Here is a 17,708-nt window from a genome sequence, read left to right as displayed (position 1 = left end):
CTGGAAATGACTAATAGAACAGCAAAAAACCGTCTACTTGGGCATTCTTGGTGTTTTATCAATTAAGTCAGAGACTATAACAGTGTTGGAGCGCTTGTTTTGAAGAGGTCAACTAACTTAAGTTGATACTGTGTTTGTATGAAGAGTGTAATTTTCGTTTCTGTTATATAGGTATTCTCTGAAACCAAATGACCAAATCTTGGCTGAAGACAAACACAAGGAACTGTAAGTGCATTAAACCATTGGCTGTAAATAGTTTACTCTGTCTATGAAGTTGATATATGTATATGTAAATTATCTGATTTTCGAAATTATATAATGACAAAGTATAATTAACACTATGACCTTAATCCTAACAGAATTATGATAACCTACACTATATAATTTATACTATGTAAAGTTTACACAGGACATAATTTCTCCTGTATTCACATTAAAAGATGTAGTGTTGTATTCCATCATCTAGACTAAAGTCTTATTGGGAAATATGTCATGTCATTTTCTCTTTCCAGATAAAATATTAAATTGTTCCTATTTTCTGACTGCTCTACCAGAAAAAAGTAAAAAATAAAAATAGTCACTGTTAATTTTTGGGTCTTACTCCGGTAGATCACCCACCTTCATGATAATGATGGAGAAATATAATTTTATTTCTGTCACTGGTTTATGAAAAAGTAAATGTCAATTGTTTGGTACAAGGTAAAACACTTTATTTTATTTTTATTTTTTTGAGACAGAGTCTTGTTCTGCTGCCCAGGCTGGAGGCACGATCTCGGCTCATTGCAACCTCTCATTCCTGGGTTCAAGCAATTCTCCTGCCTTAGCCTCCCAAGTAGTTGGGATTACAGGTGCCCGCCACCATGCCTGGCTAATTTTTGTATTTTAAGTAGAGATGGGGTTTTGCCATGTTGGCCAGGCTGGTCTCAAACTCCTGACCTCAGGTAATCCGCCTGCCTTGGCCTCCCAAAGTGCTGGGATTACAGGTGTGAGCCACTATGCCTGGCTGAAGACATTTTATTTTCACATCTAACTCAGGTCTCTCTTGGTTTAGTTTGTACTCATTTATAGGGACAGTAATTTTTTTTCGTAGAGGACTTCAAGACTTATTTTCTTCTTGAGATTAAGTAATAATTTTTTTCCAAGTACTTTTAAACTGCTTTTTAAAAACTGTCTTGAACCTTTTGTAAATTATTTTCTTCTCTCCTATTTAAGATAACATATAAATTGTTAATTATAAAATGGCAGGACCAATGTTCAGGGAAAGGATTTTCTTATGCATTCTTACTGTTTACACATTCCACTATTATGCTAACCTTTCATTATTATGCTAACCTTTCATCAGGTTTATATTTGGTCTATCCTTATTTGAGTATAATCTCCATAGTGGGTTCTCAAATATATATATTGTCAAGAAATTTTTTTGCTGTTTCTTTATTTCCTAGTATAGTCAGTGAGGGTCGGTGATTGTTACTGTAGCATTGGTTGGTTATTATTTATAGGTCTGGTAACAGAACTTCTTTTGCTTTGGGAATTAAGTAGTTGGTGAGCCTTAAAAGTTCCTTTAGTCCTTAGACTATGACCAATATTAAAAATACCAGAAATCTGCTTTTAAAGAATATGTTATTTAATATATAACCCATTTTAATGTTTTAATTCATTTAAAAGTTTTTTAACTGTCCAAGATATAATTCATCTCTGTGGGTATAACTTGGCCAACTGATACTTTTTTCTTACTTTTTTTTTTTTTTTTTTTTTGAGACAAAGTCTTGCTCCATTGCCCAGGCTGGAGTGTAGTGGCATGATCTTGGCTCACTGCGACCTCTGCCTCCTGGGTTCAAGCGATTCTCCTGCCTCAGCCTCCCGAGTAGCAGGGATTACAGGCACCCGACACCATGCCCAGCTAATTTTTGTATTTTAGTAGAGATGGGGTTTCGCCATGTTGGCCAGGCTGGCCTCGAATTCCTGACCTCAAGTGATCCGCCCACCTCAGCCTCCCAAAGTGCTGGGATTATTACAGGCTTGAGCCACCGTGCCCAGCCCCTACATTTTATTACGAAAAGTTTTAAACATATGTTATGTGTTCACCCATATATTTACCACCAAGGTTTTATCATTAACATATTGCTGCACTTGTTTTATCTATTTATTCTTCTGTTCATGCATTACTTCATCTGTTTTTTGGATGCATTTCAAAGTAAATTGTAGACATTAATATGCTTCTCTCTAAATATTTCAACACATATACCATTAACTAGAGTTTTATATTTCAAAGTTTTTTTTTTTTTTGGTTTCACTTGTTCTAAAATTTCTTATAAACTGAGTCATATATATGTCCTATTTTGTATAAGGCTTCTGTCACTCACTGTGTTTTTGAAATCATCAGTGTTGTTGCATATATCAGTTAATTCCTTTTTATTTTTGCAGATTAATGTTCTGTTGTTTATTTGTTCTATTATTGCTAAGTATTGCCACTCGTTTGATTTGTCATTAGTTGATGGTCTTGATATTTTTGGCTGCTGGCTCTCTTCCTTGTAGTTTTTGACCTACATACCAAAGAAAACTTTCAGTTGAATATGGCATCATAAAAGCAGAGTATTAATTTAAAAAAATTAAACAGTTATTGAATTAATGAATTTCATGAATTAGGAAAGCTGTTTATAAATAATATAATTTGTGTCTTTGCAACTCAAATAGCCAAAATCTTAGTAGGGTGGTGGTCATGGACGTCAGAGTCTGCTAAGGAGTGTATAACAACTCACCTGCTGTATTAAAAACAAAAAAATCTTTTTGTGTTCAAGACCAAGCTTTAAACAATATAAGACATGGATATAAAACAAAATTTTATTATCTAATCAGTAATTCCATGCTTTATTCTCATAAAACATTATTACAACTTCTTAATTTCAGTCTGTTAAAGCTTGATTCATTATAAAATTGTAAAAATGTGTTGGCACCATCGCATTGACCTGCTCTTTGAAAATTAACCCTAATTCTATAAGAGTACCAATAAGAGAGTAGAGTGATAGCGCTAATTATCTTTTTTTTTTTTTTTTTTTTTTTTTGAGACGGAGTCTCGCTCTGTCACTCAGGCACCCAGGCTGGAGTGCAGTGGCGCGATCTCGGCTCACTGCAAGCTCTGCCTCCTGGGGTCACGCCATTCTCCTGACTCAGCCTCTCTGAGTAGCTGGGACTACAGGCGCCCGCCACCACGCCCGGCTAGTTTTTTGTATTTTTAGTAGAGATGGGGTTTCACCGTGGTCTCGATCTCCTGACCTCGTGATCCACCCTCCTCGGCCTCCCAAAGTGCTGGGATTACAAGCGTGAGCCACCGCGCCCGGCCTTGCTCTAATTATCTTGATATTGATAAATAAAGAGTGGCCTGGCATGGTGGTTCACACGTGTAATCCCAACACTTTGAGAGGCTGAGGTGGAAGGATTGCTTGAGGCCAGGAGTACAAGACCAGCCTGAGAAACGCAGTGAGACCCCATCTCTACAAAAAACTTAAAAAAGGCCAGGCACGGTGGCTCACGCCTGTAATCCCAGCACTTTGGGAGGCCGAGGTGGTTGGATCACCTGAGGTCAGGAGTTCGAGACCAGCCTGGCCAAGATGGTGAAACCCTGTCTCTACTAAAAATATAAAAATTAGCCAGACATGGTTGTGGGTGCCTGTAATCCCAGCTACTCAGGAGGCTGAGGCAGGAGAATTGCTTGAATCTGGGAGGCAAAGGTTGCAGTGAGCCAAGATCACGCTACTGCACTCCAGCCTGGGTGACAGGGCGAGACTCTGCCTCAAAAAAAGGAAAAAAAAATTAGCCTGATGAGGTGGTGTGTGCCTGTAGTCCCAGCTGCTCAGGAAGCTGAGGCAGGAGGATCTCTTGGGCCTAGGAGATCAAGGCTGCAGTGAACCATGATCATTCCACTGAGTTCTGGACTGGACAACAGAGTGAGACCTTGCCTTTAAAAAAATAAAAAAAGAATACCAATAAGAGAGTACAATGATAGTTCTAATTATCTTGATATTAATGAATATTAAGTATGTTTTCATTAAAACATTTTTAGTTCCTGAAATTTTGTGATTCAGATTTCATATACACTTAGTTACTGATGCTTCACGAGTATACTTGTTTCTCTGTCTGAGGAAGATTGGCATGGGAAAACAGGGAAATATTGGTCAGCAGTGACACTTGTTTTTCTAAGCAAAGTGGTTTTTCTCAAGTTCCTGTTTTTCATTATTCTACATACTGAAGACCTTGGGGAATGATTTTAAGTAGAGAAAGCTGAGCAATTCAAGTTGTGATGTGATTTATCTAAAACTATAGGATTTATACTTTGTTCTGTACGTGATCCAGTAATGAACTGGTTTCATCAGCTTTCTAGTTTTTTTAGTTTTGGTTTTGTAAATGGAATAATTTAAAATAAATTAAGAAAACATCAGTATTTTACTAAGTATTTTTTCACTTACTTTACATTGTGCTAGGCATTAAAGAAAAGATAGTGTGCAGCTTTTTATATGTCAATTATACCTCAATAAAGTGGTTTAAGAAAAAGTAAAAGATACTGATTTTATTTATAAATGGAATCTTACTCTCCAATAGTGGCTTTTCAAAATCTTTGGACACATCTGCAGTTGTCGAAAATAGAACCATTTTGTTTCCATGAATATCTATTTTATGAATATATAAATTTTGTATTACCTTGGATTTTGAGATCTGATCATAAAGATTTAGGTAAGGAAAGTTAAAAGTTGTCTGGATTTAGGGGTGAATTCCAAATGCAAATATAAATAAATTCAGAAGTATCCATACTACTTAACACAGAGTAACCTGATATCTGAAGATTTTTTTTTTGTTTGCTATAAGGCAAAGGGAAAATCTCTTTAAAGGGGATTCACATTTATTTACTTGGCTTTTTAAGATAGCTACCAAGGTAAACAGTGAACTTTTGTAAGCAGTGTATACTGTTCTAAATATGAAGTGTATTTTCCCTTCTGATAGTGAATGAATTCCATTATGATTTTTTAATGTCAAAAATTAAATTATTTTGTCAGAATAACCCCTTAAATTTTTTAATTTTGTCTTATAAAAGTTAATTATATTGTGATATTTAAATGTTTGCCAATTTAGGATTATGATGAGATGGAAGAAAATAAATAAATTATGCAATAGGCATGAACCTTCAAGGGTATTAGGACGTGCTCAGGATATGATCTTTGGTGCAGTGTAAAAATGTAATTTCTTAGTGAATAGTGTCAATTTCCAAACCAGCAGGAAAGTTATAAATATTTAAATGGAATGTTTAGGGATATGTCAGAGAAGTTAGAGACAATAACATCTGGTATGCTTTTTTTTTTTTTTTTTTTTTTTTGTGAGACAGAGTCTTGCTGTGTCGCCCAGGCTGGAGTGCAGTGGTGTGATCTCGGCTCACTGCAAGCTCCGCCTCCTGGGTTCACGCCATTCTCCTGCCTCAGCCTCCAGAGTAGCTGGGACTACAGGTGCTCACCACCATGCCTGGCTAATTTTTTGTATTCCTAGTAGAGACGGGGTTTCACCGTGTTAGCCAGGATGGTCTTGATCTCCTGACCTTGTGATCCGCCCATCTTGGCCTCCCAAAGTGCTGGGATTACGGGCGCGAGCCAGCGTGCCCGGTCTGGTATGCTCTTAAATTAAGTTAATGCTGTGACTTAGCAGTTCTTTGAAATCATCAAGATCATAGACTGGGCTTGTGCCTATAATCCCAGCACTTTGGGAGGCTGAGGCAGGAGGATTGCTTGAGGCCTACGAGTTGGAGACCAGCCTGGACAACATAGTGAGACTCTTGTGTCTACAAAAAGTTAACAAAAGTAGCCGGATGTGGTGGTGCCTGCCTGTAGTCCCAGCTACTTGGGAGACTGAGGTGGGAGGATTGCTTGAGACCAGGAGGTCCAGGCTGCAGTGAGCTATGATCTGTGCCACTGTGCTTCAGCCTGGGTTACAGAATGAGACCCTGTTAAAAGAATCTTTTTTTTTTTTTTTTTTTTTTCTGGCAAGAATGATCTAAGAACTGGATATTTGTAAAGCTAATAGAAAAAAAATCCTGTGAAGCAAAAAGTCAAAATTGAAATAAGCTAGGACTGACAGCAAGGTTAAATGCTAAATTTTTTTTAGTGTTCATAAATAAGGTACAGTTTTAAAAATATCATAAACATTTTTATGATCCTATTCTCAGGGCCCAGTTTTTTTTGTATCTTTAAAATTATAGAATTTTGATTCTAGAAATGAACCCTTGAACCAATATCCATATTTTATCATAAGGTGAGAGTAACATTGATAAAATGACTTGCTATAGTTTGCATTGCTACTTAAGGACAGTACTAGACCAGAAACCAAGTCTCCTGAGTCCCATTTAAGTGCTATTTTTGTCACACCAAGCAGTTCTCTAAGTATATAGTCTTTTTTTTTAAATTTTTTTGAAACAGGGTCTCGCTTTGTCACCCAGGCTAGAAAACAGTTGCGTGATCATGGCTCACTACAGTCTTGTTTTTAGAGATGGGGTCTCCTTATGTTGCTCAGGTTGGTCTCAAACTCCTGACCTCGAGCAATCCTCCTGCCTCTGCTCCCAAAGTGTCGTGATTACAGGCATGACCTACTGCACCCAGCCAGTAACTTTTTTTTTTTTTTGAGATGGAGTCTCACTCTGTTGCCAGGGTGGAGTACAGTGGCGCGATCTTGGCTCACTGCAACCTCCACCTCCCGGGTTCAAGTGATTCCCCTGCCTCAGCCTCCTGAGTAGCTGGGACTACAGATGCCTGCCACCACGCCTGGCTAATTTTTATATTTTTAGTAAAGACAGGGTTTCACCGTATTGGTCAGGCTGGTCTCAAACTCCTGACTTCAGGTGATCCGCCTGCCTCAGCCTCCCAAAGTGCTGGGATTACAGGCGTGAGCCACCATGCCTGGCCGCCAGTAATTTTTTTTTTTTTTAAAGGGATTAATATCCATTGCAAGATTTGGTAACTGATCACAGAGAACTCAGTAGTTAATTAAATCAGTTTCACAATATTGTGTTTTGGTTTTGGAAATCACTTCAGACCTATAACCAATATTGAGTGAGTTGAAGAGAATTAATTACTTCCAAATACAAGGCACTTTACATTCTTCCAAGGAGAGGATGCAACACAAAGCTGTTTGGTCAGCTTGATACAAAAGCTCTTAGGTATGCTCATGAAGTAAGTCAAATGTATACATTTTACAACCACATATTATGTTAAATGGAATTAGTTTTTTCTTTTTCCTTCCCATTTCTTTGAACAGTCTTATTCAGAATCTTCATCATTAGCAACTTTGTCATCATTGGAGTCCTTTTCTCTAGAACACATCAGCCTCTTTCTATGTATGATATTTTTGCTGGAAATTTTATCCTGAGATATAAATGCCTCTTATGTAAGAAAAGTTTTTTTTTTCTTTTTTCTTTTTTTTTTTTTTTTGAGACAAGGTCTAACTCTGTTGCCCAGGTTGGAGTGCAGTGGCGTGATCATGACTCACTGCAGCCTTGACTTGGTGGGCTTAAAATATCCTCCCATCAGCCTCCTGAGTATCTGGGACTACCGGTGTGCACCACCACACCTGGCTAATTTTTGTATTTTTTGTAGCGACGGGGTCTTGCCATGTTGTCCAGGCTGGTTTTGAACTCCTGGGCTCAAGTGATATGTCTGCCTTGGCCTCCCAAAGGGCTAGGATTACAGGTGTGAGCCACCGTGCCTGGCCAAGAAAAGTTTTTTTTAAAGTTTATTTTTGTATGTAGTCATAATATTTGTAAGGTAACCTTTTCACTGTATTGCTTTTTAAACTAAGGTTTAAATAGTTTATTGTAATAAGAGTTACCATTTGTGCTTATAAGGCTGCATCTCCAGGAGTAAGTACTAAATCTGTGTTAGGTTTCTTTGCTTCTTTTTTTTGTTTTTTTTTCTTTTACTGATACGGTCAGGTGGTCAGGTTACTTCTGTAAGGATCCAAAACTAGCGTTGATTGAGGTCATTTCAGGCTTATACATAATCTACAAATGATTCTCAACCAATTGAGATCTGAGTTCACGTCTTTTGATGAACTTTTGATTGTGATCTTACTGTAAAATTCTAGGATCTCATAACTTCTATGAAATTTTTATACCTGGATTATAAAACTTTGGAAAGATTTGCTTAAATATTTTGTTGCTTAAAAGAAAATAATTGGCCAAGTGTGGTAGCTCACGCCTGTAGTCTCAGCATTTTGGGAGGCTGAGGCAGGTGGATCAATTGAGCTCAGGAGTTTGAAACCAGCCTTGGCAACATGGCGAAACCCTGTCTCTACTAAAAGTATAAAAAAAATTAGCTGGGCATGGTGGCACTCACCTGTAGTCCCAGCTATTCAGGAGGCTGAGGTGAGAGGATTGCTTGAGCCCAGGAAGTTGAGGCTGCAGTGAGCAAAGATTGCACAACTGCACTCCAGCCTGGGCAATAGAGTGAGAACCTGTCTCAAAAAACAAACAAACAACCCCCCTGTGCCCCCCACCCCCGAAAAAACCAGAAAATAATTAACACTGTCATCAAGGAAGGTAACTCATTATAAGGAATTTTTTTTTTTTTTGAGATGGAGTCTTGCTCTGTCACCCAGGCTGAAGTGCAGTGGCACAATCTCGGCTCACTGCAAGCTCCACCTCCCGGGTTCACGCCATTCTCCTGCCTCAGCCTCCCAAGTAGCTGGGACTATAGGCGCACACTGCCACACCCAGCTAATTTTTCTATTTTTAGTAGAGGCAGGGTTTCACTATGTTGGTGAGGCTAGTCTTGAACTCCTGACCTCGTGATCCACCCGCCTCGGCCTCCCAAAGTGCTGGGATTACAGGCGTGAGCCACCGCGCCTGGACTATAAGGAATAATTTTGTGATTAAACATGGTCTTATATTCATGAATGATAGGTGAATGAAAAATGTACGTTATTAGTGGTAAAATCTTAAAATCCTTAAAGAATTTAATTCTAAATTGCTGCCTTCTACTTATGAAGCGCACTATATGGTGCCCTGGACTTAGCATTAGAAGAAACTTAGTTTATGTATGAGTTTTGCCATAGGCTGTAGTCTTGGGGTATCAGTTAGAATTCAATGCCACTGTGATATTAAGAAATAAGGAATTTATTACAGGAATTAAACCTTATTCAATCATGGGAAAAACTAGGGATATTAAGGTCCCTAAAATGTGAGAGAAAAGTTGCTAACCTGCCTTTTGATGTAGGTTAATGAATTGCGTGTTCTGCTATAGGGAAACTGTGAAGGAGGTTCGTGTGTTTTAGGCTCTTTGCAACTACCACTTTGGGCCTTTAGTGAAAAATCTGGTGATAGGTTTGGTCCTGGTAGTTGTGGATGGAAGGTAGAGTGGGGATGAGTAAGGACAGATTACAGTTCTGCCCATACCTTTGTGTCTGTCCTTCCTGCCTCTAACCAATGACTGCCTTTGGAATGAAATGGCTACTGCTTCAATTGCATCCCCTAAATTTTATGCAAATTTCTCTTGTGACATATCTTAAGCTGAAACCATATAGGAGAGGAAATTAGGGGAAGTGTACTTCTTGGCACGGTTTAAGACCTTAACTTTGTTTAATCACGTAGTCTTCCAAACTTAAGTTCCTCAGATATCATTTTGGGTTTAGATTAGTGCTTTTCTGTCATTGTCCATTAAACAAATGATTTCTTTCATTACCTACTTCTCTTTTAGTCTGTTCAGTGATCCCTCTGGGTATAAGTTCTGAATTTCTAGCATAAAACTCTTCAACAATAACAAAAAATGATAATGATCTTTCCCGTCAATTTTTAGGGGGAAGGATAAGGTGTTTCCTAGAAACTTTGTTCAGAGCTCTTTAGTCAAAGTGTAGTTCATTGATCCTTAACTGCAATTTACTTGACAAGATACATTTATGGGATGAAATTTATTGAGGGTAACAGAATGGAGAGAGAAACTGCTGGTGTGATGAATTCTCTTTCTTCTTGGTCTATAACAAACAGGAATATTTTGAGAATGTAGCTATGGCAGATTTTATTTTATTTTATTTTATTTTATTTTATTTTTTTGTGTGTGTGTAATTTTTTTTCTTTTTTTTTTTTTCTAGTATTATTTTTGTTTGTTTGTTTGTTTTTATTTATTTTTATTTTTATTTTTTATTATACTTTAGGGTTTTAGGGTACATGTGCACAATGTGCAGGTTTGTTACATATGTATCCATGTGCCATGTTGATTTCCTGCACCCATTAACTCGTCATTTAGCATTAGGTGTATCTCCTAATGCTGTCCCTCCCCCCTCCCCCCACCCCACAACAGTCCCCGGAGTGTGATGTTCCCCTTCCTGTGTCCATGAGTTCTCATTGTTCAATTCCCACCTATGAGTGAGAACATGCGATGTTTGGTTTTTTGTCTTTGCGATAGTTTACTGAGAATGATGTTTTCCAGTTTCATCCATGTCCCTACAAAGGACACGAACTCATCATTTTTTATGGCTGCATAGTAATCCATGGTGTATATGTGCCACATTTTCTTAATCCAGTCTATCGTTGTTGGACATTTGGGTTGGTTCCAACTCTTTGCTATTGTGAATAGTGCCGCGATAAACATACGTGTACATGTGTCTTTATAGTAGCATGATTTATAGTCCTTTGGGTATATACCCAGTAATGGGATGGCTGGGTCAAATGGTATTTCTAGTTCGAGATCCCTGAGGAATCACCACACTGACTTCCACAATGGTTGAACTAGTTTACAGTCCCACCAACAGTGTAAAAGTGTTCCTAATTCTCCACATCCTCTCCAGCACCTGTTGTTTCCTGTTTTTTTAGTGATGGCCATTCTAACTGGTGTGAGATGGTATCTCACTGTGGTTTTGATTTGCATTTCTCTGATGGCCAGTGATGATGAGCATTTCTTCATGTGTTTTTTGGCTGCATAAATGTCTTCTTTTGAGAAGTGTCTGTTCATATCCTCTGCCCACTTTTTGATGGGGTTGTTTGTTTTTTTCTTGTAAATTTGTTTGAGTTCATTGTAGATTCTAGATATTAGCCCTTTGTCAGATGAGTAGGTTGCAAAAATTTTCTCCAATTCTGTAGGTTGCCTGTTCACTCTGATGATAGTTTCTTTTGCTGTGCAGAAGCTCTTTAGTTTAATGAGATCCCATTTGTCGATTTTGGCTTTTGTTGCCATTGCTTTTGGTGTTTTAGACATGAAGTCCTTGCCCACGCCTATGTCCTGAATGGTATTGCCTAGGTTTTCTTGTAGGATTTTAATGGTTTTAGGTCTAACATATAAGTCTTTAATCCATCTTGAATTAATTTTTGTATAAGGTGTAAGGAAGGGATCCAGTTGCAGCTTTCTACATATGGCTAGCCAGTTTTCCCAGCACCATTTATTAAATAGGGAATCCTTTCCCCATTTCTTGTTTTTGTCAGGTTTGTCAAAGATCAGATAGTTGTAGCTATGCGGCATCATTTCTGAGGGCTCTGTTCTGTTCCATTGATCTATGTCTCTGTTGTGGTACCAGTACCATGCTGTTTTGGTTACTGTAGCCTTGTAGTAGAGTTTAAAGTCAGGTAGCGTGATGCCTCCAGCTTTGTTCTTTTGGCTTAGGATTGACTTGGCGATGCGGGCTCTTTTTTGGTTCCATATGAACTTTAAAGTAGTTTTTTCCAATTCTGTGAAGAAAGTCATTGGTAGCTTGATGGGGATGGCATTGAATCTATAAATTACCTTGGGCAGTATGGCCATTTTCATGATATTGATTCTTCCAACCCATGAGCATGGAATGTTCTTCCATTTGTTTGTATCCTCTTTTATTTCATTGAGCAGTGGTTTGTAGTTCTCCTTGAAGAGGTCTTTCACATCCCTTGTAAGTTGGATTCCTAGGTATTTTATTCTCTTTGAAGCAATTGTGAATGGGAGTTCACTCATGATTTGGCTCTCTGTTTGTCTGTTATTGGTGTACAAGAATGCTTGTGATTTTTGTACATTAATTTTGTATCCTGAGACTTTGCTGAAGTTGCTAATCAGCTTAAGGAGATTTTGGGCTGAGACAATGGGGTTTTCTAGATATACAATCATGTCATCTGCAAACAGGGACAATTTGACTTCCTCTTTTCCTAATTGAATACCCTTTATTTCCTTCTCCTGCCTGATTGCTCTGGCCAGAACTTCCAGCACTATGTTGAATAGGAGTGGTGAGAGAGGGCATCCCTGTCTTGTGCCAGTTTTCAGAGGGAATGCTTCCAGTTTTTATGGCAGATTTTAATGTAAGAGTTATGCCAACACTATTTCCCCTTAAGGGCTGAGTCAGACCTTTTGGGAATGATATATACTTAGGGGTCTTGAGTGAACCTTTAGTGTTTATTAGCAGCCAATCTAACCTTGAAAACTCTACTATGTTGATTTCTTTTTGGAAAGTGTTGAACAATTAAATAATACATTTTAAAGAACAAGGAAGAAGGGCATTGTTTTAATTATTTTATGATCTAATTTAATCTCCACAGCAACTCTGTGAAGCAGATATTGTAATCATTCCCATTTTACAGATGAGGAAGAGACTTCGTAACTTGGCTTATATAAGAAAAGGATAGAACTGTTTAAATCTTTTTGATTGCTTTCCATTTTGTATAAGTTCAGTGACTTAGGAACCTTTTTTAAAAAACTTTTTTGGAGGAGTGATATTGTTCATTATGAACATATCTACTTGAAAAGTATTTAAAGGTATTTTTTAAATTTTTATTTATTTATTTATTTTTTATTATTATACTTTAGGTTTTAGGGTACATGTGCACAATGTGCAGGTTTGTTACATATGTATCCATGTGCCATGTTGATTTCCTGCACCCATTAACTCGTCATTTAGCATTAGGTATATCTCCTAATGCTGTCCCTCCCCCCTCCCCCAACCCCACAACAGTCCCCGGAGTGTGATGTTCCCCTTCCTGTGTCCATGAGTTCTCATTGTTCAATTCCCACCTATGAGTGAGAACATGCGGTGTTTGGTTTTTTGTCCTTGCGATACTTTACTGAGAATGATGTTTTCCATTTTCATCCATGTCCCTATAAAGGACATGAACTCATCATTTTTTATGGCTGCATAGTATTCCATGGTGTATATGTGCCACATTTTCTTAATCCAGTCTATCGTTGTTGGACATTTGGGTTGGTTCCAACTCTTTGCTATTGTGAATAGTGCCGCAATAAACATACGTGTGCATGTGTCTTTATAGCAGCATGATTTATAGTCCTTTGGGTATATACCCAGTAATGGGATGGCTGGGTCAAATGGTATTTCTAGTTCGAGATCCCTGAGGAATCGCCACACTGACTTCCACAATGGTTGAACTAGTTTACAGTCCCACCAACAGTGTAAAAGTGTTCCTAATTCTCCACATCCTCTCCAGCACCTGTTGTTTCCTGATTTTTTAATGATGGCCATTCTAACTGGTGTCAGATGGTATCTCACTGTGGTTTTGATTTGCATTTCTCTGATGGCCAGTGATGATGAGCATTTTTTCATGTATTTTTTTGCTGCATATATGTCTTCTTTTGAGAAGTGTCTGTTCATGTCCTTTGCCCACTTTTTGATGGAGTTGTTTGTTTTTTTCTTGTAAATTTGTTTGAGTTCATCATAGATTCTGGATATTAGCCCTTTGTCAGATGAGTAGGTAGCAAAAATTTTCTCCCATTGTGTAGGTTGCCTGTTCACTCTGATGATAGTTTCTTTTGCTGTGCAGAAGCTCTTTAGTTTAATGAGATCCCATTTGTCGATTTTGGCTTTTGTTGCCATTGCTTTTGGTGTTTTAGACATGAAGTCCTTGCCCACGCCTATGTCCTGAGTGGTATTGCCTAGGTTTTCTTGTAGGATTTTAATGGTTTTAGGTCTAATATTTAAGTCTTTAATCCATCTTGAATTAATTTTTGTATAAGGTGTAAGGAAGGGATCCAGTTTCAGCTTTCTACATATTTTTGATGGAAATTATATTTTATAAGTTTTAGTATGGTTCACTAGAAATATGTCACAGTTTATAGGCAATACTGTGTTTTATTTTGAGTTGGCTAATTGTTAAGGTAAAACTTTAGAGGATAAAGTGAGCTCATATTGATGAATGGTTATCTGATATTTCCAACAGACTAGGTCTTTTTCTGAAGTTCATGTATTATAACTTTATTCTTTGTGATACTAGCTCCCTCTGTAGAACTTCAATAAGATTGCAACTGGACTTTTTCAATAATTTAGAAACGTGATCTAAACATTATCTATAAAATTTCCCTGTAAAATTTTACTTTGTATTCTAATCAGTTGCAAGTGGGTTTTTAAAGGTATAAATGTAACCTTTACAAAAATGTTTCACTTTGTACATACAAAGTTTTAATAACATATACAAAATAAAACTTTCTTCTTCAAACATTCCTGTAACTTTAATGCTTTTTTATTTGGGAAGGCTAGAGAGAGGTGTGATTTCTAGCTCTGTAGGTCTGTGTTGAGTAAAGCCTGATGGAAGCTCTAGGGGAAAAATAAATTTTGAAGTTTAGCTGGATATTTGAAATTATCCTTTATTTTTTTTTTCTGAAACTTTCTGGTTTGACTTGGGTGGGAAAATGTTCATAAGGGATTTTTTTTTTTTGTCTTGTAGAGGAGGGGAAAGCAAACTTATACAACAGGTAGAAAGAGCAAAGAGAAAATCTTAGCAAGATCCAGAAAATTAGCGAAGAATTGCAGGAAAAAATGCTTTACATATACGGTTTAAAAAAATTTTCCTTTTTCTTTTTTTTTCTTGAGATGTGGTCTCACTCTGTCTCCTAGACTGGAGTTCAGTGGCATGATCATAGTGATCGTCCCACCTCAGCCTCCTAAGTAGCTGGGACTACAGGCATGTGCCACCATGCCTGGCTCCATTTTGTATTTTTAGTAGAGATTGCATTTTGCCATGTTGCCCAGGCTGGTCTCGAGCTCCTGGGCTCAAGTGGTCTGCCTACCTCAGCCTCCCAAAGTGTTAGGATTACAGGCGTGAGCCACTGCACCCTGCTCACATATATGAGTTCTATGAGTTTATGCTGTTGTTGGAAAATCCTTTGTTATCAAAGTCTACTTCCAATTTTCCTGTGTGGGAGTGAGCTTATTTTACCACCACTTTTTCTCCTTTCTTTCTGCTATGGTTTGAATGTTTGTCCCCTCCAAAACTCATGTTGAAATTTAATTGCCATTGTAACGGTAATAAGAGGTGGACAGTAATAAGAGGTGGAGGCCTTTAAGAGGTGATTAGATCATGGGGCCCTACCTTCATGAGTGCATTAATGCAGGTGTGGGTTAGTTATCTCTAGAGGGTTGTTATAAAGTGAGTCTGGCCCCTCTAGCACTTGCTTGCTGTTTGCCTTCTGCCATGGGATAATGCAGCAAGAAGTTGCTGAGCAGAAGCTGGCACCATACTCTAGGACTTCCCAGCCTTCAGAACTGAGAAACATATTAATATTTCTTTCCTTTATAAATTACCCAATCTCAGGTTTCTGTTAAAAGCTGTAGCAATCAAACTAAGACACTCCCCTAAACCATTTTATATTAAATTGTAAGTTGTATAATTAGCTCTTCAAAGATGTTTTCTCAGTCATAATGTAAGCTCCATGAAGGCAGAGGAAATATGATTGACTTGCAACATGGAATTTAGAAAAATGAGTGAACTGATTTTAACCATAAAGCTAGGGACTAAAACATACAAATGAGGATAAGAAAGAACTGAAGTACATATGCTCTTTCAGTTTCTAAAAATTTAACTGTATTTTCTTCTAAGTAGATTGAAGGATGTTCTTAGGATTATGCTTGAGTAGGCTTTTAAACAATTTTGTGTGGATAATTATCTTTGAAGCCTTTGTTAGTACTAAACATCTTTATTCTGTTAAAATATAATACAGTTTATTCAAACAGATGTACAGTGTGTATTGTGGCACAAAGAAATTCAAGAATGATTCTTATTCTTTTTGTTTGTTGGCCTTGACTAAATTTGATATCAGATAATTGCTTTAAAGAATAGATAGGCCAATTTTATTCGTATAACAAATCTACCCTTCATTATCCATAAACCACTTAAATAGTAATCTGGTTTTCCTATACAGGCACACCTTGGAGATATTGGGGGTTTGGTTCTAGACTATCACAATAAAGTGAATATCACAATAAAGAGAAATACATGAAGATTGTATTTCCCCAGTGCATATAAAAGTCGTGGTGATATCACGATGTAATCTATTGTATGCAATAACATTGTGTATAAAAAATGTATATGCCTTAATTTAATGTAATCTATTGTATACAATAACATTGTGTATAAAAATGTATATTCCTTAATCCATAAAAATACTTTATGGATAAAAATGCTAACAATCATCTGAGCCTTTAGCAAGTTATCATCATTTTGCTGGTGGAGGGTCTTGCCTCAGTGTTGATGGCTACTGACTGATCAGGGTGTTGGTTGCTGAAGGTTGTAGTGGCTGTGGCAATTTCTTAAAATAAGACAATAATGAAGTTTGCTGTGTCAGAGCCTTCCTTTCATGAAAAATTTCTCTGTAATATGCAATGCTGTCTGATAGCATATTACCCACAGTAGAACTTGGAAAATTGGAGTCAGTCCTCTCAAACCACACTGTTGCTTTATCAGCTTAAGTTTATGGAATATTCAAAATCCTTTGTTGTCATTTCAGCAGTGTTCACAGCATCTTCACCAGGAGTACATTCCATCTCAGGAAACCACTTTTTTTGCTCATCTATAAGAAGCAACTCCCTGTCCATTCAAGTTTTATCATGAGATTGCAGCATTTCAGTATCCATCTTCAGGCTCCACTTCCAATTCTAGTTCTCTTGCTGTTTCTACCACATCTTCAGTGACTTCTTCCCTGAAGTCTTAAAGCCCTCAAAGTCATCCACGAGGGCTGGAATTCACTTCTTCCAAACTCCTGTTAATGTTGATGTTTTGACCTCCTCCCATGAATCACGAATGTTCTTAATGGCATCTAGAATGATGAATACGTTGCAGGAGGTTTTCATTTTACTTTGTCTGATCCATCAGAGGAATCACTGTCTATGGCAGCTATAGTCTTGCAAAATATATTTCTTAAATAATAAGACTTGAAAGTCAAAATTACTCCTTGATTTGGGGGTTGCAGAATGAATGTTGTATTAGCAGCCATGAAAACAGCATTCATCTCCTTGTACATCTCCATCAGAGCACTTGGGTGACTGGGTGCATCATCAATGAGCAGAAATATTTTAAAAGGGGCCAGGCATGGTGGCTCACACCTGTAATTCCAGGACTTTGGGAGGCTGAGGCAGGTGGATCACCTGAGATCGGGAGTTCGAGACCAGCCTGACCAACAGGGAGAAACCCCGTCTCTACCAAGAACAGAAAATTAGTCAGGTGTGGTGGTGCATGCCTGTAATCCCAGCTACTCGGGAGGCTGAGGCAGGAGAATCGCTTGAACCTAGGAGGCGGAGGTCATGGTGAGCCAAGATCGCACCATTGCACTCCAGCCTGGGCAACAAGAGTGAAACTCCATCTCAGAAAAATAAAAACCTAGCCTCCCAAAGTGCCAGGATTACAGGCGTGAGCCACTGCGCCCGTCTGTCCGCCCATCTTCTTTTTTAAGAGCAAGAAAATGTTTCCCAGAAGTACTCTGGTAGATTCTCATCACACACACATTCCT

The 17,708-nt window shown here is 37.9% G+C and overlaps 1 protein-coding gene across 6 annotated transcripts in view; it reads left to right on the top strand.

Annotated features, from left to right (window-relative positions):
* The window catches only part of ADK (adenosine kinase), a 599,984-nt gene that overhangs the window by 75,154 nt on the left and 507,122 nt on the right, over positions 1-17,708 (top strand). For 5 of the 6 annotated variants that reach the window (XM_055275674.2, XM_055275676.2, XM_055275677.2 and 2 more), the window contains one exon: positions 172-225. The exons of the other annotated variant lie outside the window; for it this stretch is intronic. In XM_055275674.2, coding sequence (XP_055131649.1) covers positions 172-225 — 54 coding nt within the window. The remainder of the gene's footprint in view (positions 1-171; positions 226-17,708) is intronic. 6 annotated transcript variants of the gene reach the window in all.

The sequence above is a fragment of the Symphalangus syndactylus genome, chromosome 4 (genome assembly GCF_028878055.3).
Source record: "Symphalangus syndactylus isolate Jambi chromosome 4, NHGRI_mSymSyn1-v2.1_pri, whole genome shotgun sequence".
Classification (NCBI taxonomy): domain Eukaryota; kingdom Metazoa; phylum Chordata; class Mammalia; order Primates; family Hylobatidae; genus Symphalangus; species Symphalangus syndactylus.
This window is presented reverse-complemented; position numbering and strand designations above follow the sequence as displayed.